Below are 22916 nucleotides of genomic sequence, written 5' to 3'. Positions count from 1 at the left end.
CAGTGCTTCTGCATGGTCTCTAGATTTATTTCCTCCTCCTTGCTGTTTCCATAATCATCATTCACATTTCATAATGCAGAAGGTTGGCACGGTCATCATCTCAAAGCTGAGAAGTGCAAAGGTGACCAGACCTAAAGCGAATCCTCAAAAATAATTTTAAAAGTATTAGTGGTGCATATTATTTACCTGCTTTCTGAAGTTTGTAACTATGCATGTGATAGTACTATTCATTGACAATGTATTGTTAATGTGGTTTTATATTAATAAAAATTGTCAATTATAAAAAAAAAAAGTATTTTCATTCATTCTGAGAAAACTGTGAATGAAAGAACTAGCTGGAGTGTTTAGCCATGAGGAGGGAGATTACTGTGTACCTCCCTCGTATCTAGCCAGTGATGATTAAGTATATGGCACTGCTATTTTAAAACAATCTTATTCTGTTGCCAAATTTAATAATGTAGTATTTGAAAATAAAATGTTTATGCACTTGAATACTACTGTTACCCCTGCTCACTACAGCACCAAGTAATTTTAGCATTGACTACCTATACATTTCATCATATTCTCTTTATATGCAGACAAACATTTATGTTAAGATTTTTTTTGCCATGCAACAGTTGGTTTAGATTAGAAGTTACTAGTATAATATCGAGCATTATTTATTTATTTCACAGTCCTTCTAAGTAGTGCTGATCTTTGATAATCTGCTCTTTTACAGGTGGTAAACTTGTTGTTGGAAAAGGGGCAGCTTCCTGTGGGCAAGGTGCATGCTCCAGTCACACCAAAGAGCACCCCTCCAAGTCAGGCCATCCCGAGCGAAGCACAAGAGAAACAGATGAAAAAACCCATACATGCCAAAGATTACAGCTTTGTCACTGAAGGTGAGTTTGTGCTATGGAACTGTCACAAACTTGTGTCAATGTATAAGTGTTATCTTCCCTACTCTTACTTGCCACTTTGCTCATAAGTTGTAATTACAGTTATTCTTAATATAAGAACATAAGAATATAAGAAATTGCTATGCTGGGTCAGACCAAGGGTCCATCAAGCCCAGCATCCTGTTTCCAACAGAGGCCAAACCAGGCCACAAGAACCTGGCAAGTACCCAAACACTAAGAAGAACCCATGCTACTGATGCAATTAATAGCAGTGGCTATTACCCAAGTAAACTTGATTAATAGCAGTTAATGGACTTCTCCTCCAAGAACTTATCCAAACCTTTTTTGAACCCAGCTATACTAACTGCACTAACCACATCCTCTGGCAACAAATTCCAGAGCTTAATTGTGCGTTAAGTGAAAAAGAATTTTCTCTGATTAGTCTTAAATGTGCTACTTGCTAACTTCATGGAGTGCCCTCTAGTCCTTCTATTATCCGAAAGTGAAAATAACCACTTCACATCTACTTGTTCAAGACCTCTCATGATCTTAAAAACCTCTATCATATCCCCCCTCAGCTGTCTCTTCTCCATTTCTTCTTGTTTGTTACTGGTAGGGTAAAAAAAAAAATATTTCATATATCTAAACTCTAAGGGGAACAATTTTCAAAAGAATCCACCCAGGTGTAAAGTCGCCAGCTAATTTGAACCTACAGAGTTTGTGTCGACTATCCACACATACTTTACCATTGAAAATTGCTCACAGGTACAACTGTCCTGTGGATTTTGCATCTGCTTTTTGCATGGGCTCAGTTTATCTGGGAAAAAGTACACTTGTTTAAAACTGCAATGTTATGAGTGCTATTTGCTAATCCTGCCCCAAACACACCTCCTGGATAACTACCCCTCTATGCCCACTATGGAACCCTAAACATGCTTTTAGCCGAGATTTTGTCAAAACTTGCTTATTGAAACTCTAATCTATCTTGGATTACCAGTTTCCACTTTAAGGCACTGCAGGCAGTTCAAGGATTCTGACTGGCTCTGCCCACAATGATCCTATTGCACCTGATCTGCATTTTCTCCACTGGCAACCAGTCCAGTGGAGACTAAGGTTTAAAATTCTGACTCGCATCCATAAAGCATGCAACAATGACCCTCCTCCTTGCAGCAGCTCGCTCTTGAAAATACATAGACCAACAAGAGTATTAAGATCTGATGGCCAGTGTTTTTTACATGTGCCTTTAGTACAGACAATCTGGCATTCAGAGTCTCTGTTTCCCAGCTATGGAGTTCCTTGCCTGAGCAGCTCAAAAAAGAACGGAGCTTAAAACATTTGTCTTCAAGGAAGCATTCAATCTTTAATTTTGATTGCACTGCAGTTGGCAGTGTTATGATTCTGTTAGGACCTGGCTCTTGTTAGTGGTACTGCTTTTAGTAATGTTGACTTCTCAGCAGGACTGTCTTGTGTCTTGCATTTTGTCTCACAATTTTATGTAGTTTTACTGCAAGCCAAGATTTTGTGAAAACTTGCTTATTGTAACTCTTATCTGTCTTGGATTACCAGTTTCCACCTTAAAGGCACTGCAGCGTATGCAGCGCTGTACATAAACACATAAGCGAGAATCCCTGCTTAGTATAGTTTACAGTCTAATCAAGACACACATATAAACAAAATTGGGCATTTAATTTATTAAGAAAATGATTCAACTCAATAAGGCAGTTGGTGGGATAATCAGGATTTAAAAGCAGCCTTGAAGAGGTGGAATTTAGGCTGGATTTGAATAAGGCAAGCATGTCCCATCAACTCAGGAAGTCTATTCCAATCATCCATTGCAGCCAGATGGAAAGTTGAAGGAGAAGAGCATAGATTGGAGTGACTAGAATTCACAAGGAGGGGTGTGGGGAAGGTAGTAAGGAGCTTCAGAGTGAAGGCTCTTGTAGGTGAATAAGAGGAGCTGGAACTATATGTGAAAACATTGTCGTGATTTGAGAAGAGGGATTATATGTGTGTAGCAACACTGGCAAAAGATAAGTCTCGCAGCTGAGTTTTGGATAGATTGTGGTGGAGAGAGATGATTCACTGGGAGAACTGTGAGGAGTAAGTTATATGGGTGTAGCAACAGTGCAAAAGACAAGTCATAAGAACATAAGAAATGCCATACTGGGTCAGACCAAGGGTCCATCAAGCCCAATATCCTGTTTCCAGCAGTGGCCAATCCAAGTCACAAGCAGCTGGCAAGTACCCAAACATTAAATAAATCTCAAGCTGCTATTGCTTATTAATTAATAGCAGTTTATGGATTTTTCCTCTAGGAACTTATCCAAAACCTTTTTTTAAACCCACTTACACTAACTGCTGTAACCACATCCTCTGGCAATGAATTCCAGAGCTTAACTATGCACTGAGTGAAAAAGAATTTTCTTCTATTCGTTTTAAATGAGCTACTTGATAACTTCATGGAATGCCCCCTAGTCCTTCTATTATCTGAGAGAGTAAATAACTGATTTACATTAATGTTTTCAAATGATTTTGCAGACCTCCATCATATCCCCCCTCAGTCATCTCTTCTCCAAACTGAACAGTCCTAACTTCCTTAGCCTTACCTCACAGGGCAGCCGTTCCGTGCCACTTATCATTTTGGTCACACTTCTCTGCACTTTCTCCGGTGTAACTGTATCTTTTTTGAGATGCGGGGACCAGAAATGCACACAGTATTTAAGATACGGTCTCACCATGGAGCGATACAGAGGCATTATGACATCCATCATTTTATTAACCATTCCCTTCTTAATAATTCCTAACATTCTGTTTGCTTTTTTGATCGCCACAGCACACTGAGCTGACAATTTCAATGTATTATCCACTATGACGCCTAGATCTCTTTCCTAACGTGTAATTACAGCAAGGGTTATTTTTCTCTATATGCATCACCTTGCACTTGTCCACATTAAATTTCATCTGCCATTTGGAAGCCCAATCTTCCAGTCTTGGAAGGTCCTCCTATAATTTCTCACAATGCGCTTGAGATTTAACTTCTCTGCATAATTTTGTGAAGTCACGCAGCTGAGTTTTGGATAGATTATAGTGAAGAGAAATGGTTCACTGGAAGACGTGTAAGGAGCAGGTTTCAGAAGCCTAAGAAGGAGGCAATGAGAGAGTGGATAAGGTTTCTGGCAGAGTATTTAGAAAGAAAGAGACAGCTTAATCATGCCGTGACTGAACCTTGTCCCTTTTCACCATGGGCAGAAGTATGCACACCGTGAATCAGCATGTATACTTTTACCTGCTGAGAGGAGTGAATTTTCTGCCCCGGAAAGTTACCTGGTTAGTTCCCTAAGCAAATTCCTTTGAAAATTTCCTCCCCATGAGACATACTATTTTGAAGTAAGGCTTGATTATGTGTTTTATAATTGTCCCTTGTACCGCACATGCTAGAAGGAGACTTCAAGCTGTTGTCGCAATTGGCAGTTTTCTGCTTTTGAAAGTGTAACATGAAGTTGTAACAAGGTTATGAATCCCATATTACTGAAGACTTCTTTTACAGAAAACACGTTTGAAGTAAGGCTACAGAAGAACAGTTCTGGCCTAGGCTTCAGTTTCTGTCGGGAAGAGAACCTCACTCCTGAACTGCAGGGCTCAAGTATCGTAAGAGTTAGGAAGCTCTTTCCTGGGCAGCCGGCCTCTGAAAGTGGGCAGATGAACATTGGGGACGTGATCCTGAAAGTAAATGGGGCTTCCTTAAAAGGAGTATCACAACAGGTCAGTATGTTGCATTTTGCTTACTGAGCTTTAGCAGACCCGTCTGTAGACTGGAACAGGGCTTGGTGCTATAATGAAATTCTGGGCTTTTTATATACTCAGACTGTATTATATCCAGGGCCCCCAGTCTCTTGCAATTCTGCGGCCTTGGGAAGGGCCACAAAATTCAGTCCTCACATAGGGGCCGATGCAATATGGTGCGCTGAGCAGAGCACACTCTTAACGTGCAGTTAGACGCGGGTAGAAGAGGCGCTAATCAATCCCCTAATGCAATAAAGGGATTAGCGCTTATTCAACGTGCGGCTAACGCAGAGTGAATGCAATAGCGCTCTTCACATGCAAATGCATGTGAATGAGGCTATTAGGCATTCACTCTCGATGCAAAAAGAAAAATGTGCATCTCCAACGCACATTTAACTGTCATCTATTATTGCCTGCCAGGACATCTTTGGGCGCCATTCAGCGCCCGTTTTCTACGCGACTTTATTGCATCGGCCCCATAGCTAGATTCTTGCTGCAGACTTGCCTCAAGAGACCAAGATGTGGATTGAGCAGTTGCAACAACAGCATTGGCCCACACATATATTCCTCTTCCCACCAGCTCGCGATGCCAATCCTGGGAAGGTAATCTAAAAATAGTCTTGGACCACAGAAAACTAGTATATTTGTAGCATCGGTTCTTTTTTAAATACAGCATGGTGATTTCCATATTTAAAGTAATTTGTCTAGCTAAGTTCAGATTTAACCAGGCAAAATGCAGCATTTCAAATTCCTGCTGTGTTCACCACCACTGATTTAACTAGCTGAGCTTTTTTCTGGACATCTTAATTAATTCAATTAAGGGTGTTCAGGAAAGAAGTAGATTTATGCGAATAACTTAGGACCTGATTCACTAAGATATTTCTCCATTCTGTGTCTATGGGAAAATGCCTTGATGAATTGGGCCCTTAGCTGAACAATGCTGACATTCAGCATTATCTGGCTAAGTATCCAAATAAATCGGATAGTGTCATGAGGCATTTCTAAGGTTATCCACATAAACTAATCCAGATAACTTGATTTACCATCCTTGTTTCTCCAAGGACGTCCAGGATGGTAGGCCTCACACATGGGTGACATCATCAGATGGAGCCCCGAAACAGAAAACTTATGTCAAGGTTTCTAGAACTTTGACTTGGTACACTGAGCATGCCCAGCATTCCCTGTACCATGCATCCATGCGGGGTCCCTTTCCAGTCTCTCTTTTTTCGTGGAGCTGTAAGCATCGCAGTGTGAGTGAGCTCACTTTTGCTTTCTTTTTGGCCTTTTGGAAAACTTTTCTTTTTTTCAAATTTCTTGCTTCCACGGGGTTTTTTCTTTGCTGTATTCGACGCCAGGTCCTTCTCGGTGCATCCCCATAGTGTTCTTAAGTTTCCTTTCACAGTAGATTCTGGTAAGTTTCCTTTCGCAGTAGATTCCCCTGCGATGACAGTACTTTGGTGCCTGCCAGCCATCGACGCCCACCACCATCGATTTTGATTTTGTGGCCCTTTTATTTAGGCCCATCTTGGCCATGTCTGGTTTTTGGCAATGCCCCCAGTACCCTAGGATCTTGTCCATTATGGACCCTCATGAGATATGTGGCCTCTGTGTAGGGGCATCACATGATGTCCAGGGTTGCCATTTATGCGCACAAATGACCCCAAAGGGACGTAGTCTTCGGCTCAATAAGATGGAGCAACTTTTCGGGCTGAAGAAGGCTGAGCCATCTCCATCGGCAGCATTGTCATCGATGGACCTCAGAGCTGCACCAATGAACACTGCACCATCGACATTGGTGAGACCACCAGTGCTGTTGGCAGATAGGGGCACCGGAGACTGACCACAATTGATTTCCTGCAAATCGAGGACATTGAGTTCCTCGTCATTGGTCTCGGCCCCGGGGAATGACCAGGTCGAGCATTGAGGGAAGCCGAAGAAGCATTGGCACCAATCCCCATCGATGCATGGTGCCAAGCACAGGAATGCACCAGCTTATGCCACGATGCCCCGAAGCAATCCCGATCCTAATGCCATTTACCGATCCGCCTCGCGGGTGCGAAGAGAATCTGGCCATCCCTCCTTCCTTCCACCTGATGTTGGTATCGGCAGTGTTCAAGGAGGAGCTGGAGCAGCGAAACCAGCAGGCAGTGGAACTAGCACTGCAGGGAATTGGTCCTATGGCATTGACGGTACCAGAGCCGGTACCATCCATCCTGGAAACGCTGCTGGAGAAGCTCAGTGTGCTCATTGGTGCATTACCAACCCAGTTAGCATTGGTTTCCAGGACAGCATCAGTGCCTGGCAGGGCATCGATGCCTCCTCCTATCAATACGATGGTTGTTGCCTTTCCTCTGAGGAAGAAACTCCTCCTAGGCCAGCAGAGTTGCTGAGTCCTGTAGCCTTCCCACCCACCCCCGTCCAGTTTTGCTGGTGCCTGCACCTCCGGATGAAGGCTGAGTGCCTATGCCCCCATCCCTTGTGGCTTACAGTGAGGATAAGGGTCCCTCTGATCCCTGGGGAAATGATACCTCAGAGTCCTCGGAGGGCTCTGAGGGTCTCCCCTCATATGCTTCTCCTGCAGAAGAGCGAAGGAAGTCTCCACCTGAGTACTTAACCTTTGTAGGGTTTGTGAAGATGATGGTGCAAGTCATCCCATTTCAGTTACTGATGGAGGAGGATGCCAGGCACAAAATGCTGAGATCCTCCAGTTCATGGAACCTCCTAAGGAGATCATGGTGGTTCCAGTACACAAAATCCTTAAGGAGTTGCTGCTGAGGGTCTGGGAACACCCCGTCACAGTACCTCCCGTTAAAAAGAAGGCTGACAGGGTTTACCTCGTTCAGAAGGCTGCCAGATTTGATAAGCGTCAGCTTCCTCACCAGTTGGTGGTGGTTGAATCTGCTCTCAAGAGATCCAAGAGTTCTCGGACCCATTCCTCGGTGCCCTCAGGGAAGGACCACAGAGTGATGGAAACTCTTGGGAGGAAAGTGTTTCAGGGGGCCATGCTCATTGCCTGCATTGCTCACTATCAATTCTCCATGAGTCAGTACTCGCGGGACATCTGGAAGCAGATGCAGGAGATGGCCAAGTAGCTGCCTCAACAGCAGCAAGCCACCCTCATGTCGTTGGTGCTTAAGGGCCTGGAGTGTGGGAAACACGAGGTACGAGCGACCTACGATGTTTTCGAGATGGCATCTAGGGTCTCTGCAGAGGGAATCAGTGCCCACAGAATGGCGTGGCTGCAGGCCTTTGATCTCTGACCGGAGTTGCAGGAAAGACTCTCCGAAGCGCTATGTATTGTGGAGAATCTCTTTGGAGACAGGGTAATGGGCGCAGTGGCCCAACTCTGAGACCACCATGAAACGCTCCAACAATTGTCCACCAGCACTCCAGACCCACCCTCCTCATCTAGGAAGCCTGCGAGAACAGTCTTTCTTTCACCAGAGGAAGTACTATCCTCTGCCCCCTCACTTCCATCAACACTAGCAGGTCTTTCACAGCCATCCCAAGCAGCAGAGAGCCCCCAAGCACCAACCGGTGCCTCAGTCAACTCCATGGACGGGGTTTGACTGGTTCATAGGTAGTGTGGGCCAATCTTCTGTACCCAGAATGTTAGACCCTCCAGTTGGGGGCAGGCTGCAGTCCTTTGTGAACCAGTGGTCCAGTATAACATTGGACCAGTGGGTTCTCTCCATCATCCGTCAAGGGTACCAATTGAATCTGTTGGGTGTCCCACCAAATTGCCCTCTAAGTCCGTTTTGGGGGTTGGTAGTGCATCAGGAGGTATTGCTAGCAGAGTAATCCTCCCTCTTAACGGCCAGAGCGCTTGAGCTGTCCCACCAGGGCAAAAAGGGCAGGGATTCTACTCCAGGTACTTCCTGATTCCAAAGTGAACAGAAGGACGCCATCCCATCCTAGACATAAGGGCCTTAAACAAATTTCTAAAAAAAAAAAAAAGTTCAAAATGGTTTCCTTAGGCACCTTGATCCCTCTTTTACAAAAATGGGACTGGCTATGTTCCCTCTTATCTAAAGGACGCATACACTCACATTGAGATCTTCCCCAGTTACAGGAAGTTTCTCTGATTTGTGGTGGGAAAATAGCACTTCCAGCACTGGGATTTGCAGTTTGGGCTAGCATCATCCCCACCTGTCTTCACAAAATGCATAGCTGTGGTAGCGGCGTACCTCCACAGGCTGGGGGTGCATGTGTTTCCCTATCTGGACAATTGGCTGGTCAAGAGCCTTGACCATCCAGGAGTTGGAGTTGCTAGGAGTCCTCCTGTTTGTCATCAACTACCCGTCACCTCAATTGGACTTCCTTGGAGCCCTGCTAGACACGGCTCAGGCCAAAGCTTTCCTGCCTCGTCAAAGGGCTGTCACTTTGACAACCATCGCGGATGAGATTCAGCATAGCCAGCAGATGTCAATCTGGTACATGTTGAGGCTATTGGGGGCCATATGGCTGCAACCATCCATTTCACTCCCTTGGCACGATTACACATGCAGAATCCAGTGGACACTGAGGTCGCTGTAGTGTTAGCCATGCAGAACCTCTAGGACTGCATTCAAGTCACCCCTTTTCTCTGTGACTCGTTATCTGGTGGCGTGTACCTTCAAATCTGTATCAGGGGATCTCTATTCGGAGACCTCCTACCCAAATTGTTCTAAGCACAGATGCGTCCAGCCTGGGCTGTGGAGCTCATGTTGATGCGCTCACCATCCAGGGTCTTTGGTATGCTTAGGAAAGATGTCAAATTAATTTTCTGAAGCTTCGGAAGATCCAGCACATGCTATGGGCTTTCAAAGATCAGCTGTCCAATAAAGTTGTCCTGATCCAAACTGACAACCAGGTAGCTATATGGTGTATCAACAAGCAGGGAGGTATGGGATTGTAACTCCTATGTCAGAAAGTGGTCCAGATCTGGTCACATTCCCTGTTCCACGGGATGGTGCTCAGAGCCATGTACGTGGCTGGGATGGAGAATACGGTAGCGGACAGACTAATTCGTGCCTTCAGACCCCATGAATGGTCCCTGGACCAAGGGGTAGTGAATTGGATATTTTGCCTCTGGGGGAGCCCGGACATAGATCTGTTCATGTCCCCTTACAACAGAAAGATACCTCGGTTCTGCTACTTGAAAGGGTCAGTCAGCAAACCAATTTCAGATGCCCTTGCCCGTCATTGGGGCAGTGGTCTTCTGTACCCGTATCCTCCAATTCCATTAGTGGCGAAGACTCTCTTGAAACTTTGATCCTCATAGCCCCTTATTGGTCGATACAGGTCTAGTTTCCACTCCTTTGGGAGTTGTCCATCCAGAGACCGATCAGTCTGGGGACTTCCCCAGATATCATCATCCATGATCAAGGCAGGTTGTGGCATCCCAAACTCCAGGTCCTGTCACTCAAAGCCTGGATGTTGAGAGATTAATTCTGCAATCACTTGATCTCTTAGAGGATGTGTCTCGGGTCCTGGTGGCTTCTAAAAAGCCTTCAACTAGAAAGTCCTATGGACTGAAGTGGAGGAGGTTTTCCATGAGGTGTAAGCAGAAGGCCCTAGATCCATTCTCCTGCCCCGCACAAAAACTGCATGATTACCTTCTACACCTATCAGAAGCTAGCTTAAAAACCAACTCCGTTAGAGTTAATCTCAGTGCAATTGGCGCATACTACCATGGTATGGTATGGTAAGCCTATCTCTGTACAGCCTATAGTTGTACGCTTCTTGTGAGGCCTGCTTCAACTGAAGCCTCACCTAAGGCCTCCCTTTGTGTCTTGGGACCTCAACGTGGTGTTAGCTCAGCTGATGAATGCTTCTTTTTAACCACTGTGCACCTGTGACCGGAAGTACGTGACCTGGAAAGTCATATTTTTGATGGTGGTCACCTCAGCGTTCAGGATCAGCGAGCTCCAGGCCTTAGTAACTTATCCACTTACACTAAGTTTTATCATGGCAGAATGGTCTTACGTACGCACCCTAAGTTCTTGCCTAAGGTGGTGACAGACATATATCTTAAACAGTCCATCATCCTGCCAATATTCTTTCCCAGGCCCCCATTTGTATCAAGGCAAACGAGCACTGCACAGTTTGGACTGCAAGTGAGCCTTAGCATTCTATCTGGAGTGGACAGAAGCCCATAGACAGTCACTCAACTTTATATTTCTTTTGACAGGAATAGATTGGTAGTTGCCATTGACAAACAGACACTATCTAATTGGCTAGCAGACTGCATCTCCTTCTTTTATGTCCAGGTGGGGGTCATGTCAAGGCTCATTCTGTCAGAGCCATGGCAGCATTGGTGGTGCACTTATGAGCAGTTCCCATGGAGGAGATCTGCAAAGCTGCGATGTGGAGTTCTCTCCACACATTCATGTCTCATTACTGTCTGGATAGGGATGGCCGATACGACAGATGTATTCCTGCAGACTCCACGGTTACTCCCTTCAATATTTTTGCTTTTCCTCCTGGCTCAGTCAGAAATGTTATTATTGTATCATCTTAGTTCCCTAGTCAAGTTTTAAATACTTTACAGTTTTATTTTCTTTTATGATGTTTTGTGGTATCCCCTCCCTACCAATCTAATTTTGCATTGTGAAAAAGGGCGTTGGGCAGGCCTCATATTATTTTTCTTCTCAGACATCTCTTCCCTCAATGAAAGCTTTTTCTGCTTTTGATTTTACTTCATTTTTTCTCACCATACACCATCTTAGAAAAGCAGACCAGTGGCTTCAAATTCTGTGTCTATTGCACCTAAAAAGGTGAATTTTAAAAGCCTGGCACACGCCAAAACCAGGAGATGTGTGCTCAAGTCAGGCTGGATACCCTTATACTTGTAACAGCACGCACAAATGAAAAGTTCAAAAAAAGGAGCTGGGCATGGGCATTCCTGGATTTTAACTTGATATTAGCTCATAAATACATATGTGCACAGGTGTGTGCCAAGGACCCCTGCCGCGTAACTTTACTTCTGCTATGGCTGACGTGCAAGTTGTATAACAAAAAAATTCCAAGGCAGAGCAGTGGAGTTTTAAAGGTTGGGGGCCAGCAGGGGAGAAGGGAGGCTATTAAACCTAACGGGTTTGGAATTCCTATCTCTTACCTGGGCGAACTGGTAACAAACTGGGAAAACTGGTAATGGCGTCAGTAATGCGTGTCTTTTTTAAAATACCCCCACTTATGCAGTAGAAGTAGCATTTGCATGCATAGGCACGTGTCCACTTAAAATTGCATCCTCATGTGCATGCGGTAAGGCTATTTTATAATGTGCGCATATAGGGGTAGATTTTCAGACAAGCGCGAACAGCCTACTTTTGTTTGCGCTCCAGGCGCAAACAAAAGTACGCTGGATTTTAGTAGATACGCGCGTAGTCGCGCGTATCGGCTAAAATCCTGGATCGGCGCGCGCAAGGCTATCGATTTTGTATAGCCTGCGCGCGCCGAGCCGCGCTGCCTCCCCCCGTTCCCTCCAAGGCCGCTCCGAAATCGGAGCGGCCTTAGAGGGAACTTTCCTTTGCCCTCCCCTCACCTTCCCCTCCCTTCCCCTACCTAACCCACCCGCCCGGCCCTGTCTACACCCCCCCCTTACCTTTGTCGGGGGATTTACGCCTCCCGGAGGGAGACGTAAATCCCCGCGCGCCAGCGGGCCTGCTGCGCGCCGGGCCGCGACCTGGGGGCGGGTACGGAGGGCGCGGCCACGCCCCCGGGCCGTAGCCACGCCCCGTACCCGCCCCCAAAACGCTGCCGACACGCCCCCGGAACGCCGCGACGACCGGGCCCGCCCCCCGACACGCCCCCCTCCGAGAACCCCGGGACTTACGCGAGTCCCGGGGCTCTGCGCGCGCCGGGAGGCCTATGTAAAATAGGCTTCCCGGCGCGCAGGGCCCTGCTCGCCTAAATCCGCCCGGTTTTGGGCGGATTTAGGCGAGCAGGGCTCTGAAAATCTACCCCATATGCACTTAGGGGTAGATTTTAAAAGAAGCGCGATCAGCCTACTTTTGCTTGCGCATCAGACTCAAGCAAAAGTACGCTGGATTTTAGTAGATACGCGCGGAGCCGCGCGTATCCACTAAAATCCTGGATCGGCGCGCGCAAGGCTATCGATTTTGTATAGCCTGCGCGCGCCGAGCCGCGCTGCCTCCCCCCGTTCTCTCCAAGGCCGCTCCGAAATCGGAGCGGCCTCGGAGGGAACTTTCCTTTGCCCTCCCCTCACCTTACCCTCCCTTCCCCTACCTAACCCACCCACCCGGCCCTGTCTACACCCCCCCCTTACCTTTGTCGGGGGATTTACGCCTCCCGGAGGGAGACGTAAATCCCCGCGCGCCAGCGGGCCTGCTGCGCGCCGGGCCGCGACCTGGGGGCGGGTACGGAGGGCGCGGCCATGCCCCCGGGCCGTAGCCACGCCCCGTACCCGCCCCCAAAACGCTGCCGACACGCCCCCGGAACGCCGCGACGACCGAGCCCGCCCCCCGACACGCCCCCGACACGCCCCCCTCCGAGAACCCCGGGACTTACGCGAGTCCCGGGGCTCTGCGCGCGCCGGGAGGCCTATGTAAAATAGGCTTCCCGGCGCGCAGGGCCCTGCTCGCCTAAATCCGCCCGGTTTTGGGCGGATTTAGGCGAGCAGGGCTCTGAAAATCTACCCCTTAATTTATTAGACAGTATACTGAACCACCAGAGATGGCAGTAGTGAGCTGGTAAGCCCGGCTGGGCTGTAGTCCCTCAGATACTGGAACAGCGATCCCTGGAGGCTGAGCTGAAGAGAGACTGAGATATAGTGAGTAGGCAGGGTATGCAGATGGTAAAACTCACACAATGTTCCAATGAAGCCCATGAGCTAGAAGGTATAGGCCCTCGAGGAATGAGTACCTGGTTCCAGGGAAAGCTCAGAGAGAATGATGGTAACTCACTGATGTAGCTGATATAGTTGGTAGTGAAGACTTCCAGGCAGAGGAGTATACGAAGCAAGTGTGGGATCAGGGCCCTCGAGGAGCGAGTACCGGTTCCAGACTGTCACCTGAAAAAAACAAGGAGAGAACGAGGCCCCCGAGGAGCGGGTACTTCTGGTAAGTCCGAGGAGGCAGAGTAGCTTAGACAGACAAAGCGAGTCTGTTGTCAATCCTTGCTAACTCGATGTGTTAGCAAATTCTGACACCTTAAATATCCATCGCGGGTGACGTCATCTTCGGGGGACGCCCCCGAGGTTCGCGCCAATGCCGGTACTTCAATCGGGGCCATGCCCCGCGCGCGTCCCTAGGCCTCCAGGAAAAATGGTGGTTGCAGCATCGAATCGGTCCGGGAACGCCCAAGGACAATTGGCAGGAGAATGCTGCGGCAGCCAGTCTTCCCGCAGACGGAGAGGGAGATGCTAGAGAGGTAAGGAGAGCGGAGAGAGGGCGTCGGGCACCGATGGACACAACAAAACCCTACACATCGTACTTTGATGAGAAAGAAAGTAGACATCAAGCACCACAGCACTCAGCAAGCTCTAACTGCAAACCACAATGTAGTTACTGAATCTGCCCTCAAAAGGCATGCCTCAGTTCCTCTGAGTTGTGAGCCTACAATCTTGGCAAAAGTATCAGAATGTTATGCTGCGATCCCACATAACTTCTTACCATCTCCACATGGTTGAAGATTTGTGTACCATTTTGGAACATGGTACATAATTTATAAATCATCTCCCTCAAGAAAGGTAAAACAAATTTCCTCATCATCCATGCCAGACCAGTCCAGATAAGTGGGTTATGTTGCCTTACTAGCTGATAGAGACAGAAAATAGCTGAAAGGTGACTTCACTCCTTTTATAGGTGTATGGTGCAGCCTTCAGCTCTTCAGTATTTTTCTGTCTCCAGCAGATTGTGCAGACATGTAGACTGGTGTGGCATCTAGGAGTAGGCTGCTCCGGGGAATAGTCTTCCCCGGAGCAGCCTACTCCGGGGAAGACTCATGTGGAGTCTTTTTTTTTGCACGGAGCTGTGTGGTCATAGGAGCCATGTGTGTCACAGTATTCAGCTTTGTTTTCTCCTCACAATTTTTGTAAGTGATTTTTTTCTAGAGCTGCAACTGTTTTTCTTTCCATTAACTTACGGTAGTTTTATTTTCTTTTTTCTTTTCCTTTTTTCCTCCTCTTTCCATTGTCTGCCAGCTGCATGGTGGGTCTTAGTTGCTGTGCAGCCTGGCAGAGTCTAATACTATCCTTTATTAAATAAATACTGCATCCGTTGTTTGATATTTGTGCCCTCTGCATGCTCTGTATGTTGCTGTATCTTTGTCAGGTGCTGACAGGACTAACAAAATGCAGTCAGTGAGTGAACAGTGTAGGCCACTGGGTAGAACTTAGGTGGCAGGCGTTCCATGTCATTTCACCGATCGATCGGCATCAATGAAGGTTCAGACAGTGAAGAGATTGAGGACCACACCATTCCTGTGGGGAGGAGAGCTCATCCTCCAATTTCACAGACCGCCAGGGTCAGAGCCCTTGTTGGTTACTGTTTGATTCAAAGGAGCTAGCCTCCATGGGCAGGAGCCCTGGGTGACGTAGCCTCCCCTCCTGCTTGCCTGTGATGGCAATGCAGTCTCCTTGTGAGAGAGGATGAGTAGGAACCTGGGCAGGCAGCTTGCTGCTGCACCTTTGGTGCCATGCCCAGTAAAGATTGCCTGCTCACATCTGTGACCAGCACATTGATGATCTTACACATTGATATCTGGACTGCATTGGGGACCAGGAATGCCAATGAGCACCATGGTCACCCTTGATGCCATCGAGGTGCCATGGGTGCCCTCGATGCCATCGAGGTGTATGACCGCCCTCGATGCCATAAAGGCAAGGCCTTCTGTGCTGTAGGCATCTGTGGACTCGATGCACCAGAGTCATCAAGCGTTTTGGGCTTCTATGTGGTGGACTAGCAGCATCGACCTCTAGTGATCCCATCGAGTTGCATGCATGGGCCATTGCGGTGCACAGCCTCAGTGCCTTGGCCGCACTCAATGCCGTAAAGGTACATGGCCTTGATGGCGCAGCCACCCTCAATGCCATTGAGCTGTGTGGCCTTGATGTTGTGGCCACCCTAGAAGCTGTTGATTGCATAGCCTCGATGCCATTGCAGTGCGGTGCTGCTCAATACCATTGATGTCCTTGATGCTGTTGAGGTGGGGGGCCGCCATGGAGGCCATCGGGCTTGTTAGTCAGCAATTCCTTTTGTTGCCCCTCTCGACGATGTTGAGCACCATCAATGAGGCATTGGAATCACCATTGAGCTCCCAAGTCGCCTTCGAGGCCATTGACCACCAGAACCTGAGAGCCCTCAAGTGCTACTGAAGCTCTCGGGTGACACTAGTTTCGGCCTTGGATGGACTTGATGCTGTCAAGCACCAGAGTCGTTATCTACTCAAGGCACTTTGGAGCACAGAGGCATCCAGGCACAGTGTTTTGGTACCCTCGAGGTTCCTTTGGTGGTGTCCAGATTGGTCATCGAGGAGGAATTGGGCTGTCCCATCACTGGTTTATCGCTAATGGGTACCATGGATGCTGCTGATCTCGAGGGCCCTGAACCGCTGGGATCAGGGGGCATCGGAGGCCCTGCTGGGCTTCGTGCACCATCGGTGCTAATAAATGCTAGTGAGGCTATCGTTAGTCATAGCTGCTGGTGAGATACAGTCATGTGACCCCTTTACGTGTCTGGTAAACTGTTATCTTCACAGAACAACTGTTGCTGGTAAGCAACTTTGCTTGCAGGATAGTGGGCTGGTTCTCCAGTTGACCCCAAACAATAGCTGGCTTTTCATGGCTGCCTTTAAGCCTTTATAGTGAAAGCACAGGTCCCCTTCAGCCTCAGGATGTGGTGTGTCCACACTGCCTTAAAGACAATTGTGAGCTTTAGCATTTAGAGTCAAATGGTTTAATAGGTGTTGTAAGTGAATCTTTTTTCATTTTTTCCTTTTTCAGGAAGTCATCGCAGCACTAAGAGGGACATCGCCAAATGTTACTTTACTTCTGTGTAGACCTCCTCTAGGAGTCCTACCAGATATCAATCCTTCACTGCTGGTAAGTGGACACACTCTATAAACTAAAAGACTAATGCAATATCGGCACATGTAAAACGGGCACTTATAATTGAGCGTCCACTCTCCAAACACGTGCCCAGCCACCTCTCCTGGGTGGATGATTTAATATTAAAATGAGCTGCCATGATAAAAAGGAGGCACTAGAGAAATTTGTGCATCCCTAGCGCCTCCTCAGCATCGAATGCCCAGAAAGATGGCTGTCAGTGCAGGTTAGGAACTTCCGTTTTCTCCCACTACCAGCACAATATACACCTACAATACACACGACCTGGACCGTGTATATTGTGGGTGTATATTGGGCGCCCAGAAATTTTTTTTCATAACTTTTTTTTTTTTCATGATTACGCTTTCTGTGGTTCCTCCTACTTAGTATTGCAACAATACTAGCAGGAGGAATCACAGAAAGCAGGATTTTGTCTTTTTTAAGTGAGCCCTTGATGTGTGGCATACCTTTATGCTATCCCCCGGGTAGGCGTTAAATTTGTCTCATTAAAATGGGAGTCTTGGCTTCGCGGCAATTTTTGGCATTGCGGTGTAATACCTGATATCCTCATCTACATGGAATTTGCATGTGCTGAGCACTATTAGCTATGCGCGCGATTGGACGCACATTTTGGATGCACTAATCCCCGTATTGCAGCAGGGGCTAGGGACGCGTGTCCAATCAAGTGCTGAGCCTTGCGTTAGACCTAGCGCACAGTATTTCATCGGCCTGTAAGAGGTTGAGATTAAACATCACTTAGCCAGTTAAGTTCCGAAATAGCCAGCTAAGTGGCGCTGTATAAAGATTGGACTTAGCTGAGCAGCTGCAACTTAGCTGGCGAGATGGGGACATTCCGGAATGGAACTACTTCTCCAGCTAGCACAGACAAATAAGTGCCGATTTTCAGCCTTATCCAGCTTAGTTAGCTGGATAAGTTTAGGACAGTTATGCAGTTTCCCTAAAGCTAGCCAGATAAACTTATCCGTCTAACTTTAAGATAGCCAAATATATTCAGCAGCATGGCTGTACTGCTGAATGTCTCAGCCAAGTTAGCCGGATAAGTTTATCCAGATAATTTAGAAAGCTGGATAGTGGCTGAATATGAAACTCTTGAGGCTTGATTTTCATAGTGACTGACGTGTATGAAACCCTGTTTTGTGTGTGTTGTGTGTATGCGGCGTTTTGAAAATCAAATTGGGGGAACCTGATGTCACATGTACTTTTACACAGATTGAGGCAAGGTGTGCCTAGAGGTGCAGTACACACTTTTTGCTTTGCAAAAGAATGCACATAAATTACCCCACCCAAGTTATTCCTTGTGGGAAGCTGATATAACTATATGCAAAGTAACTTGTGCATATACTTGACCAATTACCCAATGATTTTCAAAGCAAACTTGCATACACAGACTTTACCGCGATGCGGGCTGTTATAACCTTACCCTCTTATAAGTTATCCTGGAAAGCTGAGCAGACAAATGTGTCCGCTCTGTGAACTTTGCTAGCAGAGCTTGTTAGGTTCAGAAAAGCACTGTAGGTGACAACTGATAACAGAAAAGCAAGTTAATACATTGAAAGAGTGCTGAGCGCTCAAATTTATGATCCTAACTTAGGAGCCCATTTTCAGTGGACTGTAGGCGTCAAAATAGGCAGCTGAAAATAGGCACCTAACAAACCTTTTTAGGCCCCTAATTCTGAGGCATCTTAAGTTGGGCTTGCTAGTGATTCATCTAACTTTATGCATCTAAGTTAGGAACCCAGCACTGGAAATCAGCGTTGAGCTCCTGACTTCATTCCCCCAGTCTGTCCCTGTCCCTTTCCTCGCTTCCTTTTTAGGTGCTTAAATTTATGCTCCTTGAAATTTTACAAACCTAAATTTAAGTGCTCAGAGTAAATTTTTTAATTAAAAAAAATCTAGGTTTCTACCTCTTAAAGGTAAGCACCTAGATCTTTTGAATATCTGGCTCAGTGCGTGCAGTTATTTATTCACCTTTGAAGAGCTGTGGTTTGAGTTTAGGACAAGGAGTCAGACACTTATGGGATCGGATCCTAATTGTGGTCTACTAACGTGATCTGACCTTGGATGGGTCACTTTATCTTTCTGTATGGCGGTTTACAAAACTAATTGTGTACTAGTAATTTTGTAACTGCTTAATCTTATAACTTGCTTTTTGATCCTGCATGGATATAAGCACTGTATAAATCGCAAATTAATACTATGATTGCTTTAATTTCATATTTCAGTCTACATGTTTCCATTCAAGTGTTTCACTTCAGGTAAACTAAGCATGGCTCAGTAGTTATAGGGTTTTACAGGTAGCATTTTAGATTTAAAAAATGGATTTGCTAAGCCTGACTGAGGACCTTGTGATTAGTAGTGTGTGCTCCCACATAGCTCTTGTTCTCACAAAGGCTTTGGTTGCAGTGAGACTGTGAGATTCAAAAGGATTTGGATGGGTAGTGAAAGGAAATGGTAACTAAAAGGTAGGAAAAGATAGCACCCTCCTCTTCTGTCTTCCTTGCCTTTTCCTCTAGTCTCCTGTCAAATGAAAGGACTCTAGCTGCATAAAGCTTGACAAGAAAAAGAACTGCGTCTCTGATTCCACTCTATGCCATAGCTGATATTGCTCTAAAAAAGGCATTGTTCATATTCTCCTACTGCCTCTATAGAAGATTTATCTACTGTTATTTTATTTATTCATTTACTTATTTAGTTGGAGCATATAGAACCTTTCTGAAAAATGCTGAGTTGGGAGTAAATTACCAATTTAAAAAAAACCAAACAGCTAAAATCAAAATCAATAATAAAACTGAGACATTTGTGTCTTAGAAACAGTATCCATCTATGATTGCAACTCGTGAACAATTTCATAAGGACTATTGTTTTCCCCTGTCAGATGCATTTCATACTTCTTAAAGATATGTCTTTTGCTACAGAGTCCCTTGAATTCCCCCAAGCAAGTATTTCCAGAAGTCAATTTAAAAAGTACGCAGCCTGTCTATTCATCACAAGAGGAGCAAGGGAAGAGCTCCGATGAAAATAATGATGTCGCTGAGCGGAACAGGAAGCGACTGAAGTCCCCCTCCAGGAGGGACAGCTACAGCGACAGCAGTGGGACTGGTGAAGAAGACTTAATTCCAACCCCAACTGAGGTTACAAGCCCTGCCTGGAATGCGACACTTTACCAGACTCCAGGAAGCATGGCGACTCATTCTCAGGGTCAGCATGAGGAGGAGACCATTCGCACCAGCTACTACATTCCTCATCAGTTTCCCAGAAAGCCAGAATTTGAGGACAGGTGGGTTACCAGTAATTCTGAAGTCAGATATAGTCAAGACGTTCCTTAGTTTTCTGTGGTTCTGCGGATTCAGATATTTGCATAGAATATGATCACTGCTGCAGAATCTGCTTATTGTCATACCATCTCTTCTTTTCTATTTTTACATTAATGATTGAGTGGAAAAAAGAAGGTGACTGAAGATGACTGAAAGTAATACGCTTTTTTTCTGCAGAAACGAGCTCAGAACATTGAGCTATTGCCTCAGGAACATTAAACAGAAATCTTGATATGAGGCTGACCGATAAGATGCAAAATTCCTTCTGTCTTCTATGGATAGGGTTGCCAACTGGCTTCAGATTTTCAGGGCAGGTTGATCTAGTCCTGGTTTCACGCAGGGACTTATGGTTCTGATTTCCCTGTTGCCTTCCTGACAAACAGCAAATGTTAGAATGCATTGGGATCACTTGCAATTTAACAACCCTATCTACGGAAGGAATAGTGGATGAGAATTTTATTGCTCTTAAATGCATGATTTGAAAGCAATAAAACCAAGATTTAAAATAAAGCACTGCCATATAGTGCCATATAGTGCCATATAGTGCCATATAGTGGCAAACAATGTGGATACTTTGGTCCTGCTTATGTGCTAGCGAATTTTCAAAGGGAAGCTACCTGGCTAGTTTTCCTTTGAAAGTTTTCTAACACATACGCATGTACAAAAAGGGCCCATGTACTTTGCCCTTGAAATTTCTGCAGATGGAGTCAGGCAGGGGATATTGAGGGCGTCTACAGAAATATTCAGTCGACACATGTAGTTTTCTATCCGCAATCAAGTTATGTCTCTGGAAACACCTACACTTAGGGGTAGATTTTAATACCAACGTGCGTGCGTCCATGTGCAACTTGCGGGCACCGACGCCCGCAGCCTTCCCCCATTCCCTCCTAGGCCGCTCCTGGGAGGGAGCTTCCCAACCCCCTAATCTAACCTCCCCCCCGACCTTTGTTTTACCTTCTGTGCCTGCCTCCGGGCAGGCGCAGGTTACGCGCACTGGCAGCCTGCCGGCACGTGATCCTCTGACCCTGACCCCTCTCGCCCCTTTTTCGAAGCCCCGGGACATAACGCGAGTCCTGGGGCTTTTACGTGTGTGGCCGGGCCTTTCTAAAATAGGCCCAGCGCGCATAGGCCTTTTAAAAACCAGGCCTTAGAGTGGCTAAACATAGTGAAGTCAATATTCAGAGATCCGGCAAGCAAGTAAGTTATTAGGGTAATGTTATGGGGTGAATTTTCAAAACTTTACACGCATAAAAATGAGTATATATGTGCGTAAGTAGCCTCTACTCAGTGAAACTAGGTGGTTATATTTAGCCAGTCTGTGTAGGGCAATTTTCAAAGGAGAGATGTAGCTGCCTATCTCTTTGGTTAGCCAGATAGACCTGTTTTGAATATTGCTCTCTAATGGGGTAATTCTCAAAGCCATTTATGAGCATAAAACCTGATTTTATGCATGTAAGTATCTTTAAAAATAGCCCCATCAGATATCCATTATGTAGGTAATTTTCAAACTGTTTTATACACATAAATTCACTTGTAAAAATTGCTATTTTTATGCACCCAGTCCTTTGAAAGTTCACTCTATAGGGCTGAATTGTCAAAATATTTTACATGGGTAAATGGACATTATTTACTTAAAAATTGCTACAATATATGCTACTTTTACACATGTAATTCCTTTGAAAATTACCTCCTATAGACCTGATTATGAAAAGCATTTACACACTTAAAATTGGGTTTTACAAGTGTAATTGCACTTTACATGTGTAAGTGGGCTTTTGAAACTTGCTTCAGTATATGCCATTGAATTATCTGTAGGTTTCAGTCACGTTAACTGGCCTTACACAAGGTAAATGGCTTTTGAAAATTGTTCCTACAGTATGTTACATTTACATGCATAACTCCTTTGAAAGTTCAACTGTAGGTGCATAACTCCATTATACGCATACTTTTATGCTTGCTTACTGTAGGCATTCTGGGGGGCAAACTTGGGGCAAGGACACAACGCATAACCTTTGGATTTTCAAAAGTCTGCACATAGGTTTACCTACAGAGGTTCCGCACTGCTATGAGCAAGTGTAACTTATATGCATACTAGAGGACTTTACCCCAGCATTTTCAATGTGATTTTATCTGCAAACAATCTCTTTGAAAATTAGCAATAAAGCATGTGGGCTGGATTTTAAAAGGGTTACGCGCACCGGGTCTATTTTAAAAAGGCCCGGCAACGCGCGTAAAGCCCTGGGACGGGTGTAAGTCCCTGGGATTTACAGAAGGGGCGGGGGCAGGGCCAGAGGCCTCCGACAGAGCGGCCATTGCCACTGTGTTGGAGGATCGCATGCCGGCAGGCTGCCAGCATGTGCAAATTGTGCCTGCCAGAGGCAGGCGCAAAAGGTAAAATAAAAATTGGGAGGGGGGGTTAGAGTACGGCTAGGGGGAGGAAAGGTTAGGGGAAGGGGTGGGAAGGTCAGGTTAGGGGGAATGGGGGAAGGCAGCACGGCTCGGCATGCGCAAGGTGCACAATTGTGCACTACCTTGTGCGCGCCAACCCCTGATTATATAACTTGCGCGCGCGAATTATAAAATCAGGTGTACATGTGTAAGTGGGCTTTTGAAACTTGCTTCAGTATATGCCATTGAATTATCTGTAGGTTTCAGTCACGTTAACTGGCCTTACACAAGGTAAATAGACTCTGATCCCAACTTTTGCAATAAAATCGCTAAGCAGTTTGAAACAAAAGTATCTAACATCTCAAAGGAATTTTCCAACCTACCCTACCCAATACAAGGAAAGATAGACCCCATCCACTCTTGGTCACAATTTTCCTCTGTATCAGAAAGTTCTATCCAGACCATCATAAGTAAGCATAAAGTTTC

The 22916-nt window shown here is 46.1% G+C and overlaps 1 protein-coding gene across 1 annotated transcript in view; it reads left to right on the top strand.

Annotated features, from left to right (window-relative positions):
* PTPN13 (protein tyrosine phosphatase non-receptor type 13) overlaps window positions 1–22916 on the top strand; it is a 659094-nt gene that overhangs the window by 483658 nt on the left and 152520 nt on the right. Inside the window, 4 exon segments of the mRNA XM_029599218.1 lie at window positions 719–881; window positions 4426–4640; window positions 16606–16704; window positions 19644–20005. Coding sequence (XP_029455078.1) covers window positions 719–881; window positions 4426–4640; window positions 16606–16704; window positions 19644–20005 — 839 coding nt within the window.

This window comes from Rhinatrema bivittatum, chromosome 1, assembly GCF_901001135.1.
Source record: "Rhinatrema bivittatum chromosome 1, aRhiBiv1.1, whole genome shotgun sequence".
Classification (NCBI taxonomy): Eukaryota; Metazoa; Chordata; class Amphibia; order Gymnophiona; family Rhinatrematidae; genus Rhinatrema; species Rhinatrema bivittatum.
The sequence above is the reverse complement of the archived record's forward strand: the minus strand, read 5'-3'. Positions and strand labels throughout refer to the sequence as shown.